Genomic DNA, 26,187 nt, shown 5'->3' on the forward strand with positions numbered 1-26,187 from the left:
AACCCGGATCAACCCTCGGCCCGGAAACTCCAGTTGGTGATGGTGGATGTGGGCTTGTGGATTCCTGGAGATCGATGACTTAAGATGGGGTACGTAACCAGAACAGGGCAGTATGCAATTATAACTAAAGAGGAGCTTGCGCCCAGAAGCGAGATCAGACGCACTGGAGACAGGTGTCGATCGATATCGTCATGACTGTCAGCAGAGGCTCTGGCGGTATGAGCTGGCTATTCTAATCTGACTAGAGCAGAGGTATAAGACTTTCCGACTAGACCATCACGGACATTCTCTTGCTTGTTTCTTATAATGCCGAAATACCTGCTAAGACACCCATACCATGCTTATCAAAGCATCTGAGTCAACAAGAAGCGCAGAGTCCATCCAAACCTTGCACCTTACAGAGAATCGGCCACCAGCACAGACTCAGTCATGCTGAGTTCTTCCCCTCATCGGGTCTTGGCTCCGATTCCGTGGGCGCTCTCATAGGCCCTCCGTCCCAGAACCTCCAGTCTAGATCCCGCAACTGCCGTCTGTGTGGAAGCAAACCCCGTGGCTGACACAGCGAATATACGGATGGTTAGGCTTCAGCCCTCGAAGGCAGACCCCGAAGATACCCGACTGTGCATGGCCACTGACCGTGGCTGAGGTCGCACAACTCATTATCAAAATCTCCGTGCTACCTTCGCCTTTCTGCTCCTTGTCCTCCTTTTCCGTAGTCGTTGCTTTCCGTAAAAGGGTCCTGTCCTAGGAAAGTGAGCGGCGCCTCAGTCGCTAATATCGTTTAAGCCACCAGGCGCTCCCTTTAAGATTGCAGGAACATCGCCAGTTAATTCTTAAGTTCAGCCTGGCAGGGCAGGACCATGGGAGCTCTGGTATATGCTGCCAAGCACCACCTGCTGCGCCAAGACAATGCAGCTCTGTCTGTCTCGTCATTTCCTCCTAACCACGTTGCAGTAGCAGGTCCCGCCTCTCTCGTCTAGATCTTGGCGACTCATCGAAAGAGGGCAGCTTTGACCGAAAATTGGACAAGGGGTGGCGGTATCCAGTCCAAGGCAAGCTTGAGCCTCCGCTTGCAGGGAAGATACATGTAAAAATGGTTAGTGAGGTCGCGTTCATGCTCAGGCAGCTCTCCAATTATCCACCCCAGCTGTTATCAAAACTCCCCACGTGAAGATTGCATATCACATCTGTAAGCAGGCCGCGACCCTGAAAAGAAGCCGGAATGACAAAAAAGCAAAGAAAAGGGCATCATCATGGTAATTAGAGTTCGTCACGAAGGTAAATCGTCAAAGCTGTGCTTCAGAGTAGCTGAGTCCTGCCACAGCACCACCATCACGATACGGTTGCAGATGCCTTCCGACTCTGCGGGGTCTCCTCCAGCTCTATGCCCGTGATGTGTTGACCGGGCACCACCACGAGACCAATGAATCGACTCGTCATATTTAATTTTAGCTTCTGTGATTCTTTCGGAGTTTCCGGCGTCGTGTTCAGGGCTGCATCTTGGACAGCGGCTGTTGTTGGATAGCGATACTCATGCGTGTTGGCGAGAATGATATTCCGAGCCTGCAATGTAAGGACGAATCAATTATGGGCCCTATGCAAATAACATCTCGTTTTCTCTCGTCAACCTACCGCATCTGTGCATTTGAAAACGCCCACGAAAATCCGCGTATCTGTCGCGTGCACTCGAAGTGTTCTCCCGATGAGCGACTCCAGATACTGTACAGCCTTGCTTTCGTCCATTGTGCTTTCTACCAATCAGCGGTCGTATTCTTACAATCCTTGAACTGGCTTCCTGGCTGAATTGGCCGTGAGAAGAAGAGTAGGCGATCAACCTTGGACTGTTCTGGGTCTGCGCGAACCTAGAAACTGGCGAAACAACTTGATCATTAGCCAACTATCCAACAGAGCAGCAGGCTGATGTAGCACGGTTCGAGTAATACGAACCTTTATTCTAGGTTCAGCTCAACTGCAACTGGTGAGCTGGCGTGCTTGTGGTTTGAATGAAATGATTACGTTGGAACTGCTTAGGACTTGGAAATTGCGGCGTAGATCCTGAGTTCTTGATACCTGAAATTTCAGGCAACAAGAGGCTGTCTGTTAGTTGCTAAATGCAGTTAAAGGAACCTAACTAGTTGACCTACTTTACCTAGTTGGTTAATTATCCTTTCCTATATTGACCAAGCTGCAAGATACTGACCTGCAAACCACTTACTTATTAGCCTCCTCATCTCCAAAAAAGCTTCCAGATTATCAAGATTAGTTCTCTCAAATTTCTCACCGTTGGTACGTAGGTAGTCGAAAGCCTTGGCGGACGTCTTCAGGGCAAGACAGACAGCATCCGGCTCATCTCTGAGTCGAATGAAGGCCAAGAGCTTGGAACAGCCTTATACTGTGTTGGTACGTTCGAGAGAACTTCCTACGAGTATATTCGGGATTTCTTTGACGCCTAATCGCATAACCTGGCGACGATTGAACTCTCAAATGTCATCGCCACACTGGTTCGCGACTACAATATCTATCGACGTCGGTTCCGCAGGGATACTAGAAATGGAGGCTGGCACTGGCGGGTGACCTCTGAATTTCGTCCCGTTTCTGGCTCAGTCCAACAACTTCGTGGAACATAGCTTATCTGACCATTCAAGGGCTGGCCATCTGTGGAATCTGCTGTGCACAACAGGGAGAAGCTGCCTCCTAAAGGGTTGTGTGGCTAGCACATTGTGATTGCAGATTGCCAGCAACGCTGTACATGTTGCCATGTCCTGGTAGCTCCGCTCAGAGTATCCGGACTGCCTTCGCCCTCATGACCCTCATGATGTTGGAGACCACTGCAATGGTTTCATACATTGAACTGATCATCAGGCTTTTGGAAGAATCAGCGTTGTCCGCTAGCACCCCCTTATAGAACAGCCAGGTTCCTGTGCCACGGGAGTACATAAAACGAGAACAGTCTTACCTATAGGCTGCTGCGAGGTAAAACTCGCTTTGGAGCACATACTCGAGTTACACTTCAGTACCTATATCCCATGAGTGCTTGCCTCGGCGGTGTCGCCGGCTCCCGCATCATCGGCTACTGGGTCCCAATTGAGCATTTCTCCTTTCTCACCTTGTTCGTGCCAATTCCTGAAAACGCTCCTTATCAACCACATCCTCTCCTAGGCCCAATCCATGACATCAATGATATTGCAGTATCATCTCAGACCTCTGCTCGCGCCGGCTGGAACGGACATCATACCCCATCTACCACACTGATAACGCCAGGGACCAGCCTGGTCAGGGATAATCGAGGTTCTAGCCAATATACTGGTGTGCCGCGGGAAAATAACACATCCTTTGAGTGGTTGTGCAGCGGGTCCGCGAGACGCTGCTGATTGACATGGAGTTTCAAACCAACATTTCTTGCGCATGTAGCGGGTTTTTAATGCTCAATACCACGCGCACCAGGAATGCTTGCCGACTCCTGCGGGACAGGGGCCTGTTAGTGCGAGATGGCGAAGAAGTATGCGAAGGCGTGGAAGGAGATGGGTTACCTCCATGCGTAGCCATGACTATTTCGCTTGCTAATATCTACTATGAGAAAATACTATGCTATGCGCTTCTCTTTTTCCCGGGATCTAGATTTTTGCTCAGCAATAACAACATCTTTTCCGGCTACAAGTTACTGCTAATCATCTGACTTCACAAGCGTTGCAAACTAATTTTCGTTATATTGCTGTTTATCAGTTAACCTGGCAGCTATCAGCATGTCCTATACAGCTAGGCCATAATAACGATTGATAATATGCCAATTTATCATATTACCTCATGAACATAAACCTATCCTGCAGGCCCGAGTAGATTTATTGCCTTCAACCAGTGCTTTCAAAGTCTCGCTTGGAGATCCGAGTTTAGGCTTTGGATAGGGCTCAAAGAGAGCGCCTACTAGGTATGTGCGTAAAGCCAACCACTTCCTATTACTATTACTACTACTACCACCACCACCTAAAGCGGCTAGGACCAGGAGGTCCCGCGATCTACTCAATGACTGACTGCAATTTAAAGCTGTTTCCGCGCGATCAAGCGCAAAGCATACAAGTGGTCGGGAGCGCAATCCGTAAATGCAATAATGACGAAACAACTCGCTAAAAAACCTCAGCACAGCGGAGAATATGCAAATGAACCAAGCGACCTCCAATGCCAGCGACCGATATGGAGCAGTTGGGCCGGTATAATAATCCCATTTAGGGAGCCAGAACCCTACACTCGACTCCTCTCTTTCTCAACTCCCTGCCAACATTCCCATTCCCCACCTCTTCAACATAGTACGGCTGATTCGGCAATCGAACCTCCCATCTCTTCCTTCCCGGTAAATGCAAGCCCCTCAGCGGCTCCAAAAACACCGGCAGCTTCTCGACCGGCTCGCAGAACCAACTTCCGCTTAGGTGTAATGTGAAACTCTGTAGGCCCTTCATGCGCGTTAGGGCGCCACATGTCTCGAGCCACTGCTGCCGACCTGCGGAGAAGTAGACGGATTTTACAGGGTCTTTGGTGGGCAGCCAGTGGCCGGGGAAGGCCCAGGAGAGTTCGACGCAGCGGATGGAGTCCCAGAAATCGGCGGGAATTGTGGGATGTAGGTATGTGAGGGACCAGGTGTTGCTGAATTCGAAGGTGTTGAGGGAGTAGAGGAGGTGAATGGATTCGGTACATACTTGCTTGCACACTATCGGGAGTGCGAGCAGATTGCTTCGCATCAGCATTTGCGGAGATCGAGATCCCTCTCTGCTACTGCTACTGCTGCAACAGCTGGAACTCGATGAAGGCAGTCCACCACGACAGATGTCGCATGCTTCAATTTTCGTGACTGCGCCGGGACATACAACATGTCCCATGCGTCTGTCTGGGCGCTGGATGATATGGATGCGCATGCCGCCGAGGACCAGTTCCCAGATCATCAGACGCAGCTCGGGCGAAAGCTTCGACAGCAGCGAGCTCTGCAGTTGAATGTCCCAGTTGAGTCTTGAATCGGCTTGCTTTTGCTGCGGTCGCGACTGGCTTTGGCTTCGAGTGGAGACCGCGCTCTGTCTGCGAGAGCGAGGGAGGGCCGCGGGCTTATTGTCTGGTTTTGATGATTGAACTCAGTCTTGGCTCGAGACAATGAAGATGGGAAGACGAAGACTGACTTTGGTACCGATGCGCTAATACATCCTCCCAGGAGAACACGCCCTGCTTGATTCTTGCCATCTTCGCTGGGTTGGTAGGGGGTTGGGGTTGTTCGAGAAGGTAATAGTTGGGAGCAAGTCGTACGATAATGGGGGTAAAAATCCGCGTCAATAAATCATACTAATGATCACGTCGAACAGAAGACGATGTCGGTTCGTGGCCCTCGGGGCGATTGGGAAAACAAATTCGCAATCACGCAAGAAGAGTTGGGGAAGTGTTGTTTGTGGCTGTGAGGGACAGGAGGGGACAAGAGGGGATCCGTGCCTTGTCTATCCTGCAGTATCCGAGACTTCGGGCGCAGGACCAGATAACAGCAAGAGAGCGAGAGAAGGACGTATTAAAGCGCTCATGGTGAACAAACCAAGGAGGTCGAAGAGTCGGTGAGGGTATATCAAAAGGGGCCGGGGACGGTCGTCTTTTAAGCTGAGAGATAAGGACTCAACAAACCTCGTAGTACCTAGGTATCTTTGATAAGGGTCTTCGTTCCTCCACCATGACTCTTGCGGGGAAATTCGGCCCTCCAACCGATATTGATCGACTCGCCGGTCAATTGCTATAATATTCCGTACAGTCTTTAATTATAGAACACCCAGGGTTAAGCTGTCGCCGAAACCGGAGACAAGGGGGCGTCCCGTCCCGTCCCGACTGATAACGGAGTACAATACATCGTAAGCATATATCCAAGGGTAGAAGATGCACATGTGATGTATCAGTATTTACAAATAAACCTGAAGTCACTTGCTGCATGATAAAAGCAATATAACTAAACTTGTAAGCGAGCGGCCGAGAAAGATCCATAGCGTATATGCAATGAAAGACTGGCAACTTAGCTGCAGAAACAATGCGCTGAGCCGGCTAACTATGCAGTAGGCTGCGAAGCATTGGCCCCTAAGGTGTTGGTCGGACAAGGCGCCTTCAATCCCTCAGACAGCAGCGCAAGCCCAGTCGCATCGAGCTGGTCAACAGTCTCCTCTGGCGGGACAACCCCCACGTACGCATTGAAGTTGTAGATGCCACAAACACACTCGTCCACAATATCCTTCAGACTCGTATCGGACATGACGGTTTCACCATCGCGAACAACCGAAAACGTCTGCTTCCCGACCCCCATTTCCACGGCGAATGCGCTTGCTCCAGCGGATGCCTCGAAGCTGCTCTCTTTGTCCCCAGATGTGACTTGGATCGTGGCTGGAGACTTGAGGAGCGAGACAACGAAGACTTCGTCCTGCATAATCTCCCACCCGTCAGGACGCCCGCGGAAGAAGTTTCCAGTCGAGTTGTCGGGGCTTCCGCCCATGGTTGTGTCAGTTGAGTCGCACTCGACGTCTTTGGGCGTCGGCCGGTACCAGTAGATCAGCTTCTCGTCTTGGATGTACTGGTCCGGCGAGGTCTCGCCTGCTTTGTAGGCGGCGATGAAGGGGCGTGACATTTCGAGCCAGCCATTGTGTGGCCTGCAGAAGTTAGGATTATGGTCTGTCAAAGTGGATTGAAGATGGATAGAATGCCGCTCACATGTCCATTACCCATTTCGAAGCCCCATCGTCTGTGTGCGGAGACGACAAGGGCCCAATGTAATGCGACTCTCCGTAATCGTTCCAGGTAACAATTTCAACAAACCGAGGACCGAGATCCAGAATATCCCGCCAGCGGGTGTACCAAAGCAAATCACCCGGAAACACCCAGTTCTTGCTGTACGATACCTCGCCTCCAAAATGGGTAAAGAACCAGCCCGATGCAGCTATCCTAGTCAGCCACAGTGCTCGAGAGCCAGGGCATCAACTTACGCGCAACATAAGGCTTGTCACCTAGGGCTTCGGCATACGCCCGATCACCATCGGCAACCGTCACATTGGCACCGGGCTTTGGTGCCTTGTTGTTGCCATCATTGTCCCAGGCCATCCAATTCAGGGCACCGTCAACATCGCCAAAGTCGCCCATGTTAGGGTGATAGTTAGGCGCCCAGAAGATGTCAGTTCCAGCGCTAGACTCGATCTGCGCTACGTCGATGCCGTCTCCTGCAAAGGAAGACACAAACACTTTGTCGTCAACTATAAGCTGCGCAGGCTCGCTTGCATACTGAGCGATCTTTGATCCGACGGCAGCGGCCTGATCGGTGTGGTACCAGTTGAAATCAAACGAGATGAAGACCTTCATTTCGTTGCGGGCAGCCGACTCATAGGCGTAGCCCAGCTGCGTGTCAGTGTACGGATCGACTCCAATATTCAGGGCGAATGCATCGATGCCTAGATTTTTCGCTAGCTGCATGTCGGCGTCGTAGTCGTCGGCGCTCTCGCGATTACTCGAAATGCCAATCTATACCAGTTATTCTCTTCCCAATGCTCTAAGGTCCTGTTCAAGCTTACCATGAAGTGGCAGAACACGAGTCTATCGGTGGTCTCGTTGGCCCGGGCAACATTCTTCTGAACTTTTGGGACCTTGAGCTGCGGGAAGGCAGAGGTGCACGCTGCGAAAGCCAAAAGGAGCGTTTTCAGATACATGATCTGGACCGTCAGTTTCGTTCAAGCTCTGCTTGGGAAGTAACTGTGTTAACTTACAGTAATAGGCTTAGGTGGGAGCAATGGAGTAGACGATATGAAAGCAAATCGAATCTGATCTCAAAGTCAATAGCTATCAGCAAACACCCAAGCAACCTTAGACAGAGGTTAGCTCAAGCTACTCACTACCCAGATTTCATCAGCTCACTGTCGGTCTTCGTTTCGATCCTCCACATCACCACCACAACCTCCAGTCTTCTCCAGTCTTTATACCCATTTCCCAACCCCAAGGACAAGATTCTTATCCTCAATGACAACATCCTAACCCCATCACAAGATCAATATCGCAACACGAAACCAGCAAACAGCGAGGCTAGCCGAAATTCTCGTCCCGCCATCCAACCCCGGAACTGGAAGGATGCCGATCAATTCCAGATAGAAGCGGAGGGAGGCTCTCCATCTTCATGGCGGGGGTTGTCAAGCGACGGGATCAGGAGATCGAGGCGAGGTCGCTAGCGAGTAAAATCGGCGATGAGATTACACAGGGATAGCCGTGAAAAAGATTTGCGTTAGGTGAGGAGTGGGAGGTGACCACTGGCAGTGATGACGTTGGCGTCGAGAAGGCGGATGATGGAAAGAATGTTGTTGTGGCTTGGTGTTGGGTTAAGTTGGAAATTGCCCTAGCCATGGACGTTTATTCGCCTTCCCGGGACTATTCTGCTGCGCACGATTCCATTGTTCCTCCTTACTCATGCTCTTACGCCCTCCATTAGCTCTCAACAAACGCAGCACGCATATCACTGTCGTCTTACCCTCCACATACTGGCCCCGTCTCCAACAGCCCCTGGTAGGATTTCTCCAGTATGCCTCCCCAAACTTAATTCCAGGCTGCTGCAAGCGATCCTATCACTAGACCGCCTGTTAAGGATTACTCCCAGTCCAACGTCGTCCATCCCTGTTGAATGGGTCGGCGTCTTTGGGGTTATTGAGGAGACCTCCTTGGCCAGGTATATGCGTACGTATAGAGAGTCCTTGCTATCTACACGTTGGTCAGGACTAATGCCGCTTCTATGGTGTAAACTTGACTCCCCTGTCTCATAGACCCCCGATAGAGCACAACTTACAATCCTATGCATAGGCATAGGCATCAAACCGCTAGAATAGTTAGCCCAGCGGTCCTAATCCCGAGATGTCTCTGGAGTCATCGAGTACCGACGCCACTGTACGCCTTGAATCTAATTGATTCGACTCCGCATCACTGTGTAACACCACCCATGCTAGTCGGATTCAATGCCCGGCTATGTACGAGGAGAGGCTCTACCTACCATAGCCTAGCCATGTGATGGGCAGCCGGACTCTAGGCTTGTTTCAGGTCTATTCAGCTATCCTTGGTATGAACACAGAGGATGCGTATGAAGAGAGGTGATTAGACAAATCGGTGTCTTGGTAATCAGTAGCGTGGAGGCCTAGAAAACGGGCGTTCTGAGAGAGGATCAAAAAGAAAGAGTGAAATGATCACATTCTGAATGCAGAAAGACTGCCTAATCTGCCACCGAGGTTATCCTACGGACCTGCGGTTAGCGATGGCCTCTACGATTAGCTGCTAAATGACCAAATCTTGTAGGCAGAGACAGATGCTATACTGTCCTACACCACTGCAAACGCCGAAACGTAGCTGACCGAGCTATCTTCGACAATCTCCCCAATATCCGAGCTGCGCTCGTAACGAGCAAAGTGAAACTTGCCCTTTCCTCCTTCCTGCTTTCCAGCAGCCTCAATAGCAGCCATAATGACACCGATCGGGTGGCGACCACAGACTGTGTTCCCTGTTTTTTCAAGAATATCGGTGAAGCGCTCAGTCTTCCCCGTGGCAATGGCGGCCATGGTCGCAATGTCAAATGACGAGATACTCTCATGGATAAGCGGCTGTCCTCTCCGGATAAGGTCCCGCCGCTTGAGATGGTGACCCGCACATGCGACCTCAATTTTGCTTTCGATTTCCGCTTCATCATCTTCCGGCTGAGGCAAATCATATGAGGATAACGGCGGTCTCGGCCCCGGCACGGGGGCTTGAGGGACGTAGTATGTGTATCGGAAGCGGAGGCCCCAGTGACAAAAGTCCGAACTGACAACAAATGCATTGCTTGAGTCTTCTAGGTATGGAGCGAGTAAGGCGCCAAAGGCGGCTTCTGTCGCTTTAGAGGTGCTTCCTACCAATATTGGTACCAGCGGGGGATACTCTGCGGTCTTCTTATCCGGGTGTTGGAGTTGCAGGAGACGATGGATATATGGTAGGTGAAGTTCGATGCTGTGTTCGTCTTCATCAACGGATCGAGACATGTCTTCGAACGCGATCGTTGAGCCATTGGGCTTGGCCGCTAATGTCGAGCGGAGTTTGGCGATAAGCTCCGTATCGAGCGGGAGGGGGTCGTCAGATAGCGGGGTATAGTAGCCGGTCAGCGTAGGAAGGGCTAGACTCGTGAAATAGTGGTGATGCGAAGGGCCGAGAACGAATATTCGTTTCCTGTCAAGAGTACTTTAGATCATGACGGCTCCCGAGATCGGATTGACTCACGCTTTGGACAAATCCAGAGCCTTGTAGGCGTAGGCGGCGCAAGGTCCGGAGTAGCTGTATCCCGCATGACTGGGATTCTGGTATCAGTATGTGAAGAACCAAAATTAGCACTTGCCTGTACATACGGGGCGATGATGATTCGTGCACCAGGTACTGGTAGAGAGCCCAACCCTTCAAGCATACCAGGTACCCTGTCCAGCCATTGATCGAGCTGAAGCGCGAGGGTTTGGCGGTTGCCTGAATACCAGGAACCAGCGTGAGACGCAGCTCTAGAGCCCATTATTACTGCTCAATAGCTATCAAGATCGTAGGATTAGTACAGAGGTGTTAGTGTTGTTTAGAGTAAACGGCACTGGCAGGCTTGGTGGCGTGTTGGTAGGTGCTGAGGGGAAGCGGGGAAGAGATGGAGCGAAGTCATCATAGCACGAGGTAAGCTCTAAGAACCAAGTTCAGCAAACAGCTCACCTGTGAACTTCATATACAGGCTACTGGCCCCTATGATTCTCGATGAAGAGATGCACAGAAGCTGCTATTCGGGCTGAGCTAAATTCATTGATTACCTCAAGCAACTGCCGTTTAGCCTAAAATCCTCTTATTCTCATTCTGGGAGGACGTATATATATCCCCGCACCGCTAATCGCTACAAACTCTACAGTCCGATGACTAGTCAACAGAGTCGTGAAATCACCCACTGACAGGGAAATTACTGTTTATCACAATTATTTTCTATAGTAGCACTACTCATACTATATTGCAGTGTACATTACGTTCGCAAGTGGCTTGCCAATTAACCCTGATAGGGTATGGCGCATTTCTCGTTCACGGGTATTGACGCGCGCGGGTTCTTAACTCACGCGCATGGCCAACCTCAAATTCCTCCCGCCAACCTCCTATCAAGAGCACTTTATATTTCCTAGCAAAGCCGCCAATCCTGCTTAATGCGTTGCTTATTCAATTCCATTTAATTGCCTCAATTATTCACCCGTCCTTACCAATTCGCTCAGTCCGCGTTCTGCAACCTCGCTCAGCATGTCCCTCAAGCGCAAGGCTTCGTTTCCAAGCATCGCATCTCCACAATTACCTCAGTCCGCAATTGACCGACGCTTCATGGACGACAGCCCGAAACACCTTCATTGCCGAACAAGAAAGCGCGTGAGAAACGACCGCCCTGACGACCAAGCAGTATATGGTGGGCTGTCCCGTCTGCCACCCAATGGTTTCCCCGACAGCATGCTGACACTAGAAACAGACAAAACCCTTCGATGGCTATTCACAGCCCAGCAGCGCGTGCAGCAAATACCTATCCCGCCTATAGAACCGGAACAAGACGAGAACATGGAGCCGGAAGCGCCGCCTGCATTCGACCCTCGCCAACAGACACTGCTACAGTTCTTTCGTCCCACCCAGCCACAGCCTTATCGTCAGCCGTCTCAACAGCCCTGCCCTTCGATTCCTATAGACCAGTTATCAAGCGAGCCCGGGCCCTCGCGAAGCGGAATTGGGTTCCTGCATGATCGCGACGTCGGAAGTGTCTCACCGTCCACTGCAAGTGATGGCGAAACAATGACACCAGCTTCCCAGCTCGCTGATCGTGACATGGACATGGATATGGATATGAATTGGCACCCCTAGTCGGAACCAAGGATGGATGGGAAAATAATTATTTGCTCTAAATCGGGCAAGGCTTCTATTTGACGATATACCTGCGTTCTATACCCTGGTCCTATGATCGTGGACCCTGCGTTACTCTGCCTTCTGATTGTGTTTCTTGTTGCTTGCTCAAGCGTTGCATTTGATTTTAAACGGCCAGTGATCGCTGGCGATCATAGTGTCCCGGCGAACCCTGTTTCACGGCCCTGCCTTTCATTTCGAAATGTTACTTTTGCACAATACTACCTCTGATGCCACCATATCATCGGTACCGGATATTCCGGACAAGCCCACAGTGTCTGTATAAATGATAATTATATATTTCTGAAGGAATATACTCTATATGAACAGTATATGGCCAAGCTGCATGAGCTAATTTATTTGACCTCTAACAAACACAATCAACGACGTATTCTCTAGCGACAGGTCTGGTTCCTGTATTAGGAGCGCCGACCTGAGTATTCTAGTTTACATTCGTAGAGCTCAAGCGCGAACAGCAAGACAGCCATGATACAACTTGGGCACGGAAGCCAGTCAGGTAGGTTAGACAATTTCAGTATAGAAGCCTGAGCAGCCAAGAACGTTGACCTAGAAGATAGCCAACCACTCAAGGTCATTGCTGTACCCCTACCGTACTCCGTACCCCGTGACCTCTCCATCGCGGTTAACCAATAGACCGAGGTCCAGAGCTGACACTGACAGAGTACAGACACAATTGTAATGCTGATGTCCACCCCTGATCCAAACCCCAACCAGAACCATAAACTGAGAAACAAGAAATACGCGTCTGTACTCCGTACTACGTACGAATTCGTAACTCGTAAGCACTCGCCCTGTCGATCGCGGGACTCGGCTTTGCGAAACTAAGATCCGTGCACGAAGGCTGGCCCGGATCCGATAAAGCCGGAAGCGCTGGCAGCTGACAGGCTGGTGATGTTTATTTATAGTATGCCGGGGCTGGCCAATCAGACTCTGCCACTCAACGCGGGGAAACCCTTGTCGTGTAGTTTAATCCGGCTTTTTGATTGTAGGGCAATGCCATCAAGTAACAGTTATTTCGACGATGGTGTCGGGTTGAAGTCAGGCTGGGAGTTGAGGAGCTGAGACCCAAACAGGTATAATGGTACGTGACGCTGGTGCCTGATCCTGATTCAAAGCCACGGTAACGCAGTGAGACAGTTATGCGAGTGATCGCCCATCGCAATTTAACCTGATTCAGGGCCAGGGCTGGAATTCAGGGTCCGGGTCGCTTCAGCGCCCCACTCCCTTGTCAACATTTTTGAGCTGGTAACTTCGGTTGCTACACGGAGAAAACAAATTGTCGGATGATAATATATGTATTTTCACATTAGATATGGACATTCACGCTGAGAGAAAAAGGTATAAAGCGGTATAAGAGGAAATCAAGCCATCATTAGCGGATTAAAAGTAAAAGAAAGGTATCGCAGAGCGCCCCATTCCATGTAAACCCCCAAACATAAGAAGATGACCGATTAGATGCATGTCGTATGCCATGGAAACATGAGTTGGAAGTGGAGATCCATAAGAGAAGGAAATAATATAAGAATAAAAGGAAAGTTCAATAATGAGGTATCATGACAGAAACGAAAAATTTAGAGACCGTCAAGTTGTAGTATGTTATAACGGGGAAGGTCTTCCAAAGTGAAACCTTCATTGCGTCCCGCCAGATGTGCGGACGTCCCGGGTCCTGGCTGCGGACTGCTGCTTCATGTCTTCCAGATCATCACTTCCTTGATGCAAGAACGACATGTGCAAGGCGGTTCCTGAGATGATTTGTACAAGTCCGATAATGAGCTGAGGCCAGCCACAAGCGCAATCATCGGGAGGATACATCTCATGCGCCAGGAAAGTTCTTCACCAGTTGAACGGAGCCTTAGCAGGCGAAGCCGTGCTGACTGGCGGGTAGAACCCACCTAGCTCAATTCTGGGGTGGTCCAACCGTGAAGTGTAATAATTTATGCAATCTGTACTTCCAGTCGCGTTATCGGTCGCCTTGCGATCCGTCGGGGCCGGAGTGGCCAGATCTTTGACGGCTGTTGTTCCAAGCCGCCTGGGGCTCCGCTGTCTGTGGCACCTTCACTTCGTCCGGTCGGGTAGAGGGCGAGCGATTGGATGGCAGGAGATTTTTCAACTCCGCCGCAAGGGCACACGCCGTGTACATGCGTAGTTCACGTTCCTCGCGCTCGTCTTCCTTGAACAGCCGCCTCTGCTCCTCCTTGGGCCGGTTTTCGCGACGCATTTTCCGAATTTCCTGGATGATCCACACAAGCACCTCCTCAGGGACACGCGACCGGGGTGCTCCGTGTTTAGCGGGACTCCGGACATATCGTCGAGTGACATCGGTTGCACCATCGATGGAAAATGCAATACAGTAGGATATTTTGCGACCCCATCCTAAAGAAATTAGTCCGGAGATACGAAAACTTCTGAGAGAAGATACCAACCTTCAGCATAGAGACGAGGCTGATCCCATGTCTCTTCGCATGCGTCTACATGAATCCATCGTTTCTGATGTTCAGAGTAGACTTCGGTCCAGACGTAATCTTCAGAGTTCCACACCCAGCGCACACGGCCACCAAGCGCACGGCAGAACATGCTGAAGCAGTTCGCCCATTCACCTACGCGACCCCGTCTAGTCTGCAGTAACTGCCATACGTCTGAGTAGCGAGGGAAACGTTCGTAGGCGCCACAGGTCGGGTCTGCACATCTGTATAATTCGACCCGGTTGGCACCCCTGGCGGCCTCATCCGGCGTCGGCGGGGCTCTGCCATGTGCAATCGTCGGTGTCAGGCAGCGCGAGCAAGGGGGGTTGTTGACCCAGTGGAAAAAAGACCGTTTGAACCATCTGAACGATAGCCGCGGTTAGTTATACCAAGATGTCGAACAAGATGATGAGAAACAGCGGCTACAAACCTTAACAATGCCCGAATGACACAGTCCTGGTAACCCCATTCGGGCTTTCTCTTCAGGCTCCGTGCCTGTGCCTGGATAATTTGACACTCCTCATCCGCCTCCGAGTATAGCTTGTCGAGTGGAATCAAGGACAGGGCTTCGTCAAGAAGACCAGGGTTTTCGTACTTCGTTGGTGTTACGGACAGTACGTGGAGGAGGTTCCGGAATTTGAATGCATTTTGATCTTGCGGGGGATATGGAACGATTGGAAGATTTCGTAGTGAAGGCGATTGTGATGATGGTTGTGGTTGCGCGGGCTGTGTTGCTGGTAGGGGTGACGCTTGCGAGGGATGAGGCGGTTGCGACCGATAGGGGGAAGGAGATGGAGACTGTGTGCGAGAAGGAGACCGGGACTTTTCCAGCAAGCGATCGAATCTTTTGACGCGCATCAGCTGCTCAAAAGCATGGGTAAGCTCGGCGGGATCGAATGCGTCGGTGGTTGGCGCCCGCCGGCTATGGTGATGCTTGCCATCCGCCATGGTGTAAAGACCAGCAGGTGGCTACCGAATGTCGAGTCTCCAGATTGAGTGTCTATTGATTATTTCCGGGTCGTTCGTTGTCAGGTTTGGGTTAACGAGCGACGAAAATCGAAAGGACTGATTGAGGGCAGTTGGCAGGGCGAGAGTTGTTAGATTGTCGAAGAGATCAGGGACGGAGAGCGAGAGTTGAGAGGATACGGTCACACACAGCCCAGCCAGGCGGTCGCTGTCCTTGGCATTAATCAGCGTCTCGTATTGTAACCGACAATACCGCTAGCGATCGACCTCCAAAAATAACCTAATGCACGGTCGGCGCTGGACTCGACGAGGCGGCAATACGGCGATACCAGGTCGAAATAAGGGCTGGGCGAGCGAGCAGCAAATATCGAAATGCGAGCTAGAGTCTGGAAAGGACTTCAAAAAGAAAGAAAAAGAGACAGAGAGGAGCCAGAGCAGCAGAAAAAAAAAGGCGCCTGGAGGAGAAATTGCAGCAGCTTCCACGCCAGCAATGAGGGCGAAGCGTCGTCAGCCTGGGGCTCTTCCCCCAATCACAGCCCCGCCACCACCGCAAGCCGCGTGTGTCCGCCCCAAACGGGCTTAGGGCGCCAAGCTCGATGGCCGCATGCTTTCTTGCGCTTCTCTGGGGATCTTCTCGCGAACCACAAATTTTGGCAATAGGAGTTACAGATCATCTCCGGCCCAGTGGTTGAAAAGTGAATATCATCTCGAGATGCTTGGCACTGGTGCTCGAGTACGTGGACATCGGATGCTCAGGTGCGGCTCCCGTTGTCTGTCTAACAGTACGGATATTTAGATGCTATCGTTGGGGCTCCACTCGCTATGCAAATAAGCCCCGATTATATTCAACACATGAGCTTGGACACACTGTACTCTGTACAGTTAAATAGTATGGGATTCATCCACAACTCCCCACTACCATGTACGTGTCGATGCAGCCTCTGCAGCTTTTATCCGGTCTGCGTGGCTCGGAATCGGAGTCCCAGCGCGACGCAAGCTGCTCGACTCACAGGACTACGAAGTAGTCCGTAGGTAGGGTACGTCGGTCATCGTCATTTCTTTCCCTGCCGACGGGAGGTATCACTACTATCTTGAGTCCTTGACATGACCATACCCGCGAGTAAGAGAACCAAGTCAGCCGGTCTTACGCGGCTCCGATCAACATGGGGCCGTCAAAAGTGTCACCAACCCGGCATCCCACAGAGCTCAGAATTATGCGTATTTCTCAGCAACCGAAACGCGTTCAAGAGAAGAATAAAAGTGGTTCGGCAATGTCGGAGACGTGCGGCGAAAGGCCGCGAAATCTCCCAGACTGGTAATAAAAGTGCATACAGTGGGTACTTGCTTTTTCATGTTTGCCCCCAGATGACGAATCCTGGCCGGGTATGCGGTTGAGAGTACGACAAGGGCACTGGAGTCGCTCGTCTACCGGTTGCTCTCATGACTACAAGAGTAGTTAGTGTCCTTGAAGTGGACATGCTTGCAATTGGCACTATATCGGGCTCCGGAGTATCGGACAGACGAACTGCTCCGACTCCTCCTTGCTCTGTAGGGGTAAAAACCATCCATTGCTAAACGTCAGTTGAACGGCGTGGATGGCATGAATGGCATGAATGGCATGCGATCGAGCGATGATTCTCCGGTTCGACTAACCGAGTCCGCCTGCCACAAACTGCAAGTGACTCAACACAGGATTTAATTTTGTATAGATGACTGAGATGTTTCTGAGTGGTAAGCGCTCTCAACCTTCAGAAGAACACGCGGCACATGCACCCCATCACGATGCCCCATCAGCCGTGATTCCCACCAGGGGGTCAGACCTGCTCCTGTGAGAGGGAACGCAGATGTTATGCGAGTTGCGTATAAATGCGTAAACCAATTTGTGATCCGTCTTCCGAGATACAGAGGGTAACCGCAATACTGGGCTCGAATCCAAGAATCAAGGCACATTGCAGCCCTTGATTACTTCAGGGTGATGTCGCCGACTTGCTCAGTGCTGGCACTCGCACCGCAAGAATGATGTGGCGGAGACGCGCAAGCGTCCGTCTTGGCATTGGACGAGATCTGCGCTAGTCTCCTTACGGTGTCGGCAGGGCCAGACCGATCCATCACTCACTCAGTGCCCTCACATACACTAAGACTATGGATTTCGCCCTAAGCCGATGGACAATCCGCTCAGGCAAAACCGCTTTTCCCAGATCCTGTTGCTGACTGAACTTTGGCCGCTGTATCGAGCTCAGCTGGAATCGCAGCGCTATAGACAGAGCTCCGTCAGGCAGATTAACAACATCACTGACTTGTCTCCCATTTGGAAAGTGCTCGGTTCAGGACTAGCTTCATTCTTATGCCGCTAGAACTGCGTCTAGACTCCAGTCAGGGCGGGATGTCAGATTTACCGCTTATGTCTCACCACACCACCTTTTCTATAACAAGGATCTGGGGTTCTCTACAGAACACAGAGTACCCTGTTTCAGGCGAAAAATGCCCTGGGCTCCGAGCTTCTCGGCTCCATCGATCTTGAACCCTTGAGATCTCCCTTGATTTCCCCACATTCTAGAACGGTCTACTCTGAATATGTCTTCACTTCGCTACATGCTATGGCGTGCCTCCGGGATTTGGAGTACATCCTCGGGAACACCTGCGTATGCTCCCTGTGCAGAAAGGGGCGCCGCATTCGGGTGCAACTGAGATCCATTCGCATTGGCGAGGTTCCAGTGGACTCTCTAAGTGTCGAATGCGGTTCCGTTCTCTTGTCTATGCGAGGGGCGGTCATTCTGTTGAGCTCTTCTGTGACATTTAAGACCGTGGAACGGTTAAGATCGCTCTGATGTCAGTTCACTTTTGTCTCCTAGGGGGTCGCCTGGTCAGCTGATGCAGATGTAACCTAGGACGCCTTCCAGGTCCGATCAAAGCTTTGCCGACATTGCTCAGCGCGGTCATAGCATGAAGAGGTTTAGAGACTTCTATCGGGTCTCGACTCAGAATCGACTGCCGGCAGTTGCTGTTACCCCTTACCTCGGAAACACCGTCAACTGTAACAAAAACGTCCTCTACCATAACAGGAGCAAGCGAATCGACTAGCTATAAGATAAGGGTATCCAGTGCATACATGGAATGATTGGCTTGTGTTATACCAACAATGTCCTATTTGATGTAATTAGCGAGAAGTGGTCTGACCTATAGCCACGATACCTATGAGACTACGTAGTGATGAGCCTGGCAGATGGCAGCCATATTTCTCAGCAAGAAAGAATGAAACTTACCCAGAAAGCTTTCTCCATATCGGTTAGATGTCTACAGACTGGAAATGCTGAGAGCTGAACATATACCTATCAGCTTGACATGTTTCTTCAGTGTAAATTATAAGTAGGCGGAACGCCACAGATTTCCATCGCATTTGGGTGTCTCTCAGGAGATCTAGATGATAGAATACCATATGCATATGTAGTTCAATCTTTGGGACTGAAATTATAGTCAACTAGCCTCATATGGGCGACATAGCTGTACAGAATCTGCTGACTTCCACTGCCTGGTGACATTATATATATAGTCGGTAGATGGGTATAAACGGCTAGCTGTAGCCACATCAAGCCTTTTGGTATAAATAAGCTGGAAGTAACGGTCACCATATTACCCATAATCTACAATTAGATCTCTGTAATTAAAAATCTCCTACTCATTGATATCCACCCTTTACATGCCAACCTGAATAACCTGATGTGCTTCATTGGCGGAGGACCAGAGGCGGGAAGCGACATGATTGGTGAATGGTCGGCGCGTTCCAACCACGACATCAAAAGACACGATCGGCTCTCCATCAACTTCAAACGATGCAAAGTCAGGTTACTTTCAAACTGTTCATGCTCCCACTCTCCCAATCCTCTCCGTCTGTTCTGCAGCGTAGTTGCTTTTGACGTGTCTCCCCCTCTCGCGACCCCCGTGCCTCGTCGGCCCCTGATATCCGAATCTCCCGACGACTTGTCCTAACTCAACTTTACTTTGAGCTCCGACAACTCCTCTCAACACAATCACTACACCTACCATTATCCGGCTATCTGTTAGACTCTCCCACCATCACGCTGCCCGGCCTACGCCCTTCTGCCCTCCCGGATCGGGGGCCCTGTCCTCATCATGAAGGCCAATCCGTTGCTCATCGCCTGGCACAACGACAATGCCCCCATCTATTCCGTTCATTTCGACCCCAATGGCAAGGGTCGCCTCGCTACGGCTGGAAAGTACGTTTTCAATCACATTCTCGCATTCCCTTCTTGCCTTGGCTAATACCTCTCGCTTTAGCGATAACAATGTCCGCGTGCGTTCGCCCTCCCGGTGAACCCTCCTCGTACCTTCGATGATTCTGACTTTCAAGGAATTATAGCTGTGGAAAGTGGAAGCAGTTGGCCAAGAACGAAAGGTGACCTACTTAAGTACTTTGGTGAAACACACACAAGCCGTCAACGTTGTCCGTTTCAGTCCGAAAGGTACGGAGTCTGGATCAAACGCCTTCATTTCGGGTCTGCTCTAATACTCTGTAGGGGAGATGCTGGCATCAGCTGGAGACGATGGAAATGTACTTCTCTGGGTACCGTCGGAGCTGCAGACACAACCGGGTTTTGGAGAGGATCGGTCGGACGACAAGGAGACGTGGCGGGTCAAGCATATGTGTCGGTCCTCGGGTGCTGAGATTTACGACCTCGCCTGGTCCCCAGACGGCGTCTTTATCATCACCGGCAGCATGGATAACATTGCTAGAATATACAATGCGCAGACTGGTAGGCCTGTTCTACGTGGAGGTGGCTGAATTATTACTGATGATGTATGTGGAATTAGGCCAAATGGTGCGGCAGATTGCTGAGCATTCGCACTACGTCCAAGGAGTAGCCTGGGACCCCCTCAACGAATTCGTTGCGACGCAATCGTCTGATAGATCCGTCCACATTTACAGCCTGAAAACGAAGGATGGGCAATTCACCCTCACCTCACATGGGAAGTTTCTCAAGATGGATATACCGGCCAGACGGATTTCGCGCAGCAGCCCTGCTCCTTTAGATATCTCTGTTCGATCTCAACCCGCCACTAGCAACTCCGTGGCCGTTGCCTCTCCTGCTCCCTCAACTCCAGGGACACCGATGACCTCGCATCTGCCCATGGATCCCCCGCCAGTGTCGCATAGTCGCCGTTCCTCCTTCAGCTCCTCACCAAACATCCGCCGCTCCGCATCGCCAGCGCCGTCCCTACCCCTACCTGCCGTCAAACCTCTAGAAGTGACGTCTCCGGGCTTAGGTGGGCTCGGTGTCAGGAACGCGAACATTTATGCTAACGAAACATTTACGTCTTTCTTCCGACGGCTGACTTTCACCCCTGATGGAAGTCTGCTGCTCACACCTGCGGGACAGTATAAGACGTCGCAAGTTTCGTCGACAGATCCGGGAAAGACGGTTGATGAAGTCATCAACACAGTCTACATTTATACGCGGGCAGGGTTTAACAGACCCCCAATTTCTCATCTTCCCGGCCACAAAAAACCGTCCGTAGCGGTAAAATGTTCACCAATTCTCTACACACTTCGAGAGGCACCTGAGCCTTCCAAGCATATTACCTTAGGTACTCCGTCTGCGGAGGATGCATCGGCTACTGGTACTGGCGATGAGTCTAAGAACAATGTCACCGCTAAACCCTTCGAGTCCCCTACTGCCAATCAGCTTCCACCTCCTGTTTTTTCCCTGCCTTATCGGGTAGTGTACGCGGTAGCTACCCAGGATGCCGTTTTGGTCTATGACACTCAGCAGCAAGCACCACTCTGCGTGGTGAGCAACCTGCATTTTGCTACATTCACGGATCTGGCCTGGTAAGTAACCTGAAAGAGTCTAAAGGAGTGTTCTGACGATATCTAGGTCGAATGATGGATTAACGTTAATCATGAGTTCCTCCGACGGCTTTTGCTCTACGCTCTCTTTCGCGCCGGGTGAACTAGGTCAACCATACTCAGCACCACTATCCGCGCCACAGACGACTGGTACGGGACCAACGTCAGCGCTGCATACGCCCACGGACCCGACGAAGCCGGTTCACCCTCAAACAGCTCCGCCGCCACCGGCAAGCCCTGCGCGATCGAACTCAGTATCATCTATCGCGACGCAGCGCGCCTCTCAACAGGCAGAGACCGTTGTCAACAATCCTACACCGACTCTTGGGTCTGTGCCGCTAGTCACCGCGACGCACTCTGCCCAACCACCAGCTACCTTGCCGCTTACCACACCTCCTGAAACCCCAATGTCTCAGAGCGAAGCGAGCAACGCTGGTAGTACTGTTTTAGGGAAGCGGAGTGAATCCGAAAAGGAAGAGAGTCAAGGTTTGACCCCAACAGAGCAGGCGCAACCGCCAAAGAAGCGCCGCGTCGCACCGACCCTGATTTCGGCGGGGACAGGCTCGTCGAACGAGGGATCTCCTGATACAAATGTAGGGGGATAAGCTATGTCATCTTCATATTCTCTTTTGTGTTGCAACCCATCGGTTATTTTGATGATTCACGCAGCTCCTTTTGCTCTCGGTGGCGTCTACGATACCTTGTTTCTTTACGAAATCTGATCATTCGCTTGTGTTTTTGGTAGAGTCCACCCACCATCTTACGCAGCGCATGTAGCTTGACATGATAGGAATATTACTCATCGGCTGGCTCGCTTTGGCATTATTCACTAAAGTCTATATCTTCAAGTATACAACAGCAGGTATTGTTGTGAAGCTGAAAACTGGCTTAGGTCCTGTCACTGGAACGATAACTGCTACGTAAAGGGGGTAACCGGCCTACAATTCGCCAAGCCAGGACGAGGAGACCAGTGTCGACTGCACAGCATTAAAATTCCAACTCCTCAACCTCCATTCCACAATCAACACACTTCTTCGTCCCTATCCCCGTCTCAGGGTCCAGTATCGACCTTCCCCACTGATGCACATGCCTTCCACCCATCCCAATCTCATCGCCGAAATTCCCACCCGCAGCGCCCTTGCGATTCCGTCGATACGCTTCAACGCGGGTTCGCTTTTTAAGATCGTCAAGCTTCGTCTTGAACTTTGCTTCGCGCCGGCGCTTCTTGTCATTCTCGCGCTTCTCGAACTCGGCGTCCAGCGCCTCGGGGGAACCCCACTTTTTGTCCGAGAATGCATACTCTTCAACTTGGTAGCGTAGATACAGCATCATGTTGTTCCAGGTTGATTTGTGGGGATTTGGTTTTTCTAGGTGAGGGAGGAGTTCGGTGTCACGGAGTTCAGCTGTACAAAACAGAAGGGTCAACCCCACAATCTAAGACTCCCATGAAGGCAGGACAAGATAACTTACGATCCGTCAAAAGATAATCCTCCTTTGCCTCCGTCTTTGTAAGCAAGCTATATTTCTCTGGAAACTTGTCCTTGCACGCATGACAAACGCGACATCGTAGTTCCTCCTCCCACCGCCAATCAATCTCGAGGGAGCCACACTCGCGACAGACCTTCTGCTCGCTCTTCTCATCCAGCACACTGATTCCCGGCTCGAAGGGACCTGCGCGATCCCGACGCAAATTCTTGAGCAGCTGTTGCCGCTCCCACTCCTTCTGCGTCATGTTTGCGGGCTTCTCGTCCTTGCCATCCTTTACGTGCAAGGCTTTGTTGAATGGATCGTCTTCCTCGGCTAGAAAGCCGCCCTTTGTGTCTGTCATCTTACTGAAGTCGTATTCGACAAACTTGGTGAAGTTGCGTGCGGGCTTGATGGCGTTGAGCGGGCGTTCGGAGGCATTGTCGGCATCGCGGAGGGTAGAGGGGGTCTCGGATGTTATAGAAGAGTAGCTGCGTTTTACGCCTTTTGTTGGCTCGACGGCGGCGCCGCGCTGCTCGGCTTCGCGCTGCTCTCGAATCGCTTTTGCTTTCATGCGGTTTAATTCCTGTTAATGAAGCTTGCGTTAGGTCTGGGTGACGGTGGCGGAGTTGGACGGATACGTACGATCCTCTTGCGCTGCTCCGGGGTGAGTTCTCCACGTGCCAGGGTGCCGGTGGAAGGCGGCGGGGTGGATTGGGAGTCGGACGCCATGATTTCCCTCTTTCGTGAGCCTTGTAGTTCCGGTCCAGATGTAGATAGGGAATCGAGGCGTGCTCAAAAATGTCATTGCAGGCTCTCTGGTTATCGATAACGGGCTGTCACGTGGAGATACGTAGTATCGGTGCCAAGCTCCGGGGGAGGATGGAGTCATCAGAGGCAGATCTACAGTCTGTTCTTTCCAATATTGCATGGCTATGGTGAACGATATTTCTCGGGTTTAGGTAGAAAGAGAGTGCTGTTCTTCAGCATATATCTCCACTTCTCCCTCACAGCAAAACATCTTTCATGTGAAATTGGATGCAAACATGTTATATTGGCTTTCGTATCGACTCGACAGCATGATGGCCAGTTTGGCGTCAGACGCAGCCTTGTGACCTACGGACTCCTGAATTCCCTGACAAGGCCTTGACCTGGATACCATCACTGGTGGCGGTACGTCACAATATTCTACGAAGCCGAACCTCTGAGTCTATTCTCTCGATCCTTGATCACGGCAGGAGCCCCCAACATGCGGTTGAAGCCTTGGATGCGTCAGCGATTGTGCAAAAGACCTAGATTCTCAATGCTCAAAGATATCATTTGTCCGGAAATCAAAGCTTCAGCTGATTTCAATGTAAGGCGAGATTTTGTTGTGGCTCGTCACAGGTTCAGATCCTTCAACAACCGTCTTTTTCCTGACGGCTCGGCCATGACCAGAGAGTAGCATCGCGAATTAAGACGTCTAAAATAACAAGGAGCTTATCAGTCGGAATTGGATTAAATGCTGATCTCCCCTCGTGAAGGAGAACATAAAAGCGCTCGAACTTGCATTACAGGGTTCGTGTCTGGGACTGCGAGACCGGTACTGAACCGTCATGTTGAGATATCTCCGATAGAATCTCAACTCTCCGAGGTATATCTCGCCATACAAGCGGAACCCGACTTTCGTTTAGACCGTCGGCCTGACTCTAGACTTGACTATCTCTCACTATACAGGAAAAGTCCATCTCTGGCCTAGCTCGTCTCGGGAATCGAGACCATTAGCCCGGACGGCAGTGTCAATCTGAACGCATTGGCGATCAATTAAGTGGCCGACTTAAAATCGGATACTTTCGAGGCTATTACTGGACCCAGGAGAAAGAGGCCGCCGTCTACCACTGACATTATGGCTATGAGGTGCCGATGCCCGTCATGTGAGACTTGATCTTCATTCAGATCTGTTGTCGTTCGAAGGTTTTGATGAGGAGATATGGTATAACTCGAATAATTTAAAATACGTGTAGACCACTGCAGAACGCTCAGACCTCGGGATGCATTCGATCGTCTTTGGAAGCGAGCCGACATTGTCAGAGGCCGTGTCTGCCCTACATCAGCCGTCCGACAAGTGCGTATTTGCGCCCTGAGGAGGTTGCAGATGGGTATTGATACCGACATTGTCATAAGAGTTTACCGTCCACAAGAAGACAAACTCAGTGAATGTCCTCTAGATTCGACGGACTGGCGAGTGTGATCCGCGGGACATGCGCTTAGGATTACCCAGATAGCACTAGACCCAGTGCCCTCTCCAGAAGCCAGGTATTCTCGGGAAGGTGTTCTAGCGAGAAATTGAGAAACTGGCGCTGGGCTTCGTGAACTGGGATGCTAACTCTACCTGGCGGCCCTGTTTGTGGGCTTGACTCGAGCTCTATGGTATTCTTGTCATGGGCTAAATAGGGTAGATATGAGGAGGATTGATTTTCCTACATCTTTACCTTGCGCGTGTCTGCAAGAGAATTAAGGGTACTTAGGGTTAATACTCCAATTGACAAGATAGGCACTTCTGCACGAAGGGTGCAACCACGTTCATCACAAAACTACGCAAACTTTAATGCTTCAGCAACCATCACTTTGACTGGAATTCCATCTTCAGGATAATGTTCAAAACCATACTCTGAGTATTTGAATGTTGATGTCAGACTGATGCGGAGATGACCTGTACCCTGAGTCGAGATCGCGATCGGGAACCGGTCCCAGCCCTAATTCCGGCGCCTTCAACTGGCGGATCGCGATCGAACAGGGTCCACCTGCATTTGTATACGCCATAACTTCGTATCAGCAGCTCTCTTCCATGGAAGAACCATTGACATCAGTAGATTGCGCAATTCGACCTCATCGCGCTGCAAACGTATTCTCTCAAGGTATAAGTACCCTCGAGTTGCAGCTCCTTTGCATTGAATCGTCAAGCACATTTTATCTACATACAAACGATTATACTCATTAAAATCACTACTCTTAAAATCTTTTTTACGAATCTACCAACAAACCTCAAAAATGGTCCAAGGCTCAACAGCAACCGGCGAGAAGTACAAGCCTAGCGGTACATAGCCCATATCCCTCCCCTCCTCAATATCCATCTTAGTACTGACATTCACGAAGAGCACGGCGGCCGCCGTGAAGACAACCAGCCAGACAAGCGCACGCAGCAGCACCAGTTCGCCTACGGCAAAGTCGACCCGCACCAGGCTGGCCATGAGGGCGGCAAGGTCGGCGGCCACGCTGGGGGCGTCGCGAGCGGGAAGGGCAGTGCGTCCAAGTATAACCAGCAGGGACAGGAGCAGCTCGAGGATGAGGAGCCAGAATATGAGGAGTAATTAATGTACATTAAATCATAGTATTGGCGGCTTTTGGAACTAAGAATCAATATTGAATATCTTGGAGAAACAAAATGTCATATTCCTAATCGTTGCTCCTGTAAAGGGCAGCCTTTGG

At 51.0% G+C, this 26,187-nt stretch overlaps 10 protein-coding genes across 10 annotated transcripts; 4 read left to right on the plus strand and 6 right to left on the minus strand.

Moving 5' to 3' along the window:
* Window positions 1-1,224: 1,224 nt before the first annotated feature.
* BDW70DRAFT_40447 (LSM domain-containing protein) lies at window positions 1,225-1,994 on the minus strand. The gene is made up of 3 exons (XM_073743932.1): window positions 1,948-1,994; window positions 1,633-1,869; window positions 1,225-1,563 (listed from the first exon to the last, which is right to left on the minus strand). Exons 2-3 carry the CDS (start codon window positions 1,741-1,743, stop codon window positions 1,333-1,335), a joined length of 342 nt encoding a protein of 113 aa, XP_073600819.1. The 5' UTR covers window positions 1,744-1,869; window positions 1,948-1,994; the 3' UTR covers window positions 1,225-1,332.
* A 1,016-nt stretch (window positions 1,995-3,010) lies between these two features.
* On the plus strand, window positions 3,011-3,413 carry BDW70DRAFT_127094 (uncharacterized protein). Its single transcript, XM_073735214.1, has one exon. The coding sequence runs from the start codon at window positions 3,027-3,029 to the stop codon at window positions 3,369-3,371; it is 345 nt and encodes a 114-aa protein (XP_073600820.1). The 5' UTR covers window positions 3,011-3,026; the 3' UTR covers window positions 3,372-3,413.
* A 616-nt stretch (window positions 3,414-4,029) lies between these two features.
* Window positions 4,030-5,751, minus strand: BDW70DRAFT_127095 (uncharacterized protein). Its single transcript, XM_073735215.1, has 2 exons — window positions 5,160-5,751; window positions 4,030-5,095 (listed from the first exon to the last, which is right to left on the minus strand). The coding sequence occupies exons 1-2, from the start codon at window positions 5,218-5,220 to the stop codon at window positions 4,221-4,223; spliced, it is 936 nt and encodes a 311-aa protein (XP_073600821.1). The 5' UTR covers window positions 5,221-5,751; the 3' UTR covers window positions 4,030-4,220.
* Window positions 5,752-5,756: 5 nt separating this feature from the next.
* BDW70DRAFT_127100 (glycoside hydrolase family 71 protein) lies at window positions 5,757-8,345 on the minus strand. The gene is made up of 6 exons (XM_073735216.1): window positions 7,881-8,345; window positions 7,755-7,813; window positions 7,563-7,700; window positions 6,984-7,512; window positions 6,712-6,937; window positions 5,757-6,650 (listed from the first exon to the last, which is right to left on the minus strand). Exons 3-6 carry the CDS (start codon window positions 7,695-7,697, stop codon window positions 6,059-6,061), a joined length of 1,482 nt encoding a protein of 493 aa, XP_073600822.1. The 5' UTR covers window positions 7,698-7,700; window positions 7,755-7,813; window positions 7,881-8,345; the 3' UTR covers window positions 5,757-6,058.
* Window positions 8,346-9,292: 947 nt separating this feature from the next.
* On the minus strand, window positions 9,293-10,654 carry BDW70DRAFT_127104 (protein MEMO1). The gene is made up of 3 exons (XM_073735217.1): window positions 10,395-10,654; window positions 10,270-10,338; window positions 9,293-10,218 (listed from the first exon to the last, which is right to left on the minus strand). Exons 1-3 carry the CDS (start codon window positions 10,547-10,549, stop codon window positions 9,342-9,344), a joined length of 1,101 nt encoding a protein of 366 aa, XP_073600823.1. The 5' UTR covers window positions 10,550-10,654; the 3' UTR covers window positions 9,293-9,341.
* A 644-nt stretch (window positions 10,655-11,298) lies between these two features.
* Window positions 11,299-11,901, plus strand: BDW70DRAFT_155666 (uncharacterized protein; the record flags this gene model as incomplete). The annotated part of the gene is made up of 1 exon (XM_073740072.1): window positions 11,299-11,901. The coding sequence occupies one exon, from the start codon at window positions 11,299-11,301 to the stop codon at window positions 11,899-11,901; it is 603 nt and encodes a 200-aa protein (XP_073600824.1).
* A 1,571-nt stretch (window positions 11,902-13,472) lies between these two features.
* Window positions 13,473-15,521, minus strand: png1 (peptide-N4-(N-acetyl-beta-glucosaminyl)asparagine amidase). The gene is made up of 3 exons (XM_073743933.1): window positions 14,854-15,521; window positions 14,385-14,785; window positions 13,473-14,334 (listed from the first exon to the last, which is right to left on the minus strand). The coding sequence occupies exons 1-3, from the start codon at window positions 15,369-15,371 to the stop codon at window positions 13,922-13,924; spliced, it is 1,332 nt and encodes a 443-aa protein (XP_073600825.1). The 5' UTR covers window positions 15,372-15,521; the 3' UTR covers window positions 13,473-13,921.
* Window positions 15,522-19,004: 3,483 nt separating this feature from the next.
* On the plus strand, window positions 19,005-22,071 carry BDW70DRAFT_40537 (putative chromatin assembly factor 1 subunit B). The gene is made up of 6 exons (XM_073743934.1): window positions 19,005-19,624; window positions 19,686-19,701; window positions 19,768-19,870; window positions 19,925-20,161; window positions 20,220-21,237; window positions 21,284-22,071. The coding sequence occupies exons 1-6, from the start codon at window positions 19,521-19,523 to the stop codon at window positions 21,858-21,860; spliced, it is 2,055 nt and encodes a 684-aa protein (XP_073600826.1). The 5' UTR covers window positions 19,005-19,520; the 3' UTR covers window positions 21,861-22,071.
* A 1-nt stretch (window position 22,072) lies between these two features.
* rad14 (DNA repair protein RAD14) lies at window positions 22,073-23,439 on the minus strand. Its single transcript, XM_073743935.1, has 2 exons — window positions 22,726-23,439; window positions 22,073-22,658 (listed from the first exon to the last, which is right to left on the minus strand). The coding sequence occupies exons 1-2, from the start codon at window positions 23,291-23,293 to the stop codon at window positions 22,243-22,245; spliced, it is 984 nt and encodes a 327-aa protein (XP_073600827.1). The 5' UTR covers window positions 23,294-23,439; the 3' UTR covers window positions 22,073-22,242.
* A 2,126-nt stretch (window positions 23,440-25,565) lies between these two features.
* Window positions 25,566-26,090, plus strand: BDW70DRAFT_127118 (uncharacterized protein). Its single transcript, XM_073735218.1, has 2 exons — window positions 25,566-25,795; window positions 25,855-26,090. The coding sequence occupies exons 1-2, from the start codon at window positions 25,750-25,752 to the stop codon at window positions 26,067-26,069; spliced, it is 261 nt and encodes an 86-aa protein (XP_073600828.1). The 5' UTR covers window positions 25,566-25,749; the 3' UTR covers window positions 26,070-26,090.
* Window positions 26,091-26,187: the final 97 nt, after the last annotated feature.

This window comes from Aspergillus foveolatus (assembly GCF_047715535.1).
Source record: "Aspergillus foveolatus strain CBS 279.81 unplaced genomic scaffold BDW70scaffold_2, whole genome shotgun sequence".
NCBI classification, from domain to species: Eukaryota; Fungi; Ascomycota; class Eurotiomycetes; order Eurotiales; family Aspergillaceae; genus Aspergillus; species Aspergillus foveolatus.

What these genes read in the sequence shown, in the direction of transcription:
- BDW70DRAFT_40447 (XM_073743932.1), bottom strand. Translation starts at nt 1,743, where the DNA reads ATGGACGAAAGCAAGGCTGTACAGTATCTGGAGTCGCTCATCGGGAGA. An exon ending in TTTTCAAATGCACAGATGCG is followed by an intron (nt 1,564 to 1,632) that starts GTAGGTTGACGA and finishes CTTACATTGCAG; the next exon opens with GCTCGGAATATCATTCTCGC.
- BDW70DRAFT_127094 (XM_073735214.1), top strand. Translation starts at nt 3,027, where the DNA reads ATGAGTGCTTGCCTCGGCGGTGTCGCCGGCTCCCGCATCATCGGCTAC.
- BDW70DRAFT_127095 (XM_073735215.1), bottom strand. Translation starts at nt 5,220, where the DNA reads ATGGCAAGAATCAAGCAGGGCGTGTTCTCCTGGGAGGATGTATTAGCG. An exon ending in ATTAGCGCATCGGTACCAAA is followed by an intron (nt 5,096 to 5,159) that starts GTCAGTCTTCGT and finishes CATCAAAACCAG; the next exon opens with ACAATAAGCCCGCGGCCCTC.
- BDW70DRAFT_127100 (XM_073735216.1), bottom strand. Translation starts at nt 7,697, where the DNA reads ATGTATCTGAAAACGCTCCTTTTGGCTTTCGCAGCGTGCACCTCTGCC. An exon ending in TCGTGTTCTGCCACTTCATG is followed by an intron (nt 7,513 to 7,562) that starts GTAAGCTTGAAC and finishes TAACTGGTATAG; the next exon opens with ATTGGCATTTCGAGTAATCG. An exon ending in TGACAAGCCTTATGTTGCGC is followed by an intron (nt 6,938 to 6,983) that starts GTAAGTTGATGC and finishes TGACTAGGATAG; the next exon opens with CTGCATCGGGCTGGTTCTTT.
- BDW70DRAFT_127104 (XM_073735217.1), bottom strand. Translation starts at nt 10,549, where the DNA reads ATGGGCTCTAGAGCTGCGTCTCACGCTGGTTCCTGGTATTCAGGCAAC. An exon ending in GCACGAATCATCATCGCCCC is followed by an intron (nt 10,339 to 10,394) that starts GTATGTACAGGC and finishes CCAGAATCCCAG; the next exon opens with TCATGCGGGATACAGCTACT. An exon ending in GCTCTGGATTTGTCCAAAGC is followed by an intron (nt 10,219 to 10,269) that starts GTGAGTCAATCC and finishes TACTCTTGACAG; the next exon opens with GAAACGAATATTCGTTCTCG.
- png1 (XM_073743933.1), bottom strand. Translation starts at nt 15,371, where the DNA reads ATGGCGGATGGCAAGCATCACCATAGCCGGCGGGCGCCAACCACCGAC. An exon ending in GTCATTCGGGCATTGTTAAG is followed by an intron (nt 14,786 to 14,853) that starts GTTTGTAGCCGC and finishes GCTATCGTTCAG; the next exon opens with ATGGTTCAAACGGTCTTTTT. An exon ending in GCCTCGTCTCTATGCTGAAG is followed by an intron (nt 14,335 to 14,384) that starts GTTGGTATCTTC and finishes TAATTTCTTTAG; the next exon opens with GATGGGGTCGCAAAATATCC.
- BDW70DRAFT_40537 (XM_073743934.1), top strand. Translation starts at nt 19,521, where the DNA reads ATGAAGGCCAATCCGTTGCTCATCGCCTGGCACAACGACAATGCCCCC. An exon ending in TGTCCGTTTCAGTCCGAAAG is followed by an intron (nt 19,871 to 19,924) that starts GTACGGAGTCTG and finishes AATACTCTGTAG; the next exon opens with GGGAGATGCTGGCATCAGCT. An exon ending in AATATACAATGCGCAGACTG is followed by an intron (nt 20,162 to 20,219) that starts GTAGGCCTGTTC and finishes ATGTGGAATTAG; the next exon opens with GCCAAATGGTGCGGCAGATT.
- rad14 (XM_073743935.1), bottom strand. Translation starts at nt 23,293, where the DNA reads ATGAAAGCAAAAGCGATTCGAGAGCAGCGCGAAGCCGAGCAGCGCGGC. An exon ending in GGATTATCTTTTGACGGATC is followed by an intron (nt 22,659 to 22,725) that starts GTAAGTTATCTT and finishes TGTTTTGTACAG; the next exon opens with CTGAACTCCGTGACACCGAA.
- BDW70DRAFT_127118 (XM_073735218.1), top strand. Translation starts at nt 25,750, where the DNA reads ATGGTCCAAGGCTCAACAGCAACCGGCGAGAAGTACAAGCCTAGCG. An exon ending in CGAGAAGTACAAGCCTAGCG is followed by an intron (nt 25,796 to 25,854) that starts GTACATAGCCCA and finishes ACATTCACGAAG; the next exon opens with AGCACGGCGGCCGCCGTGAA.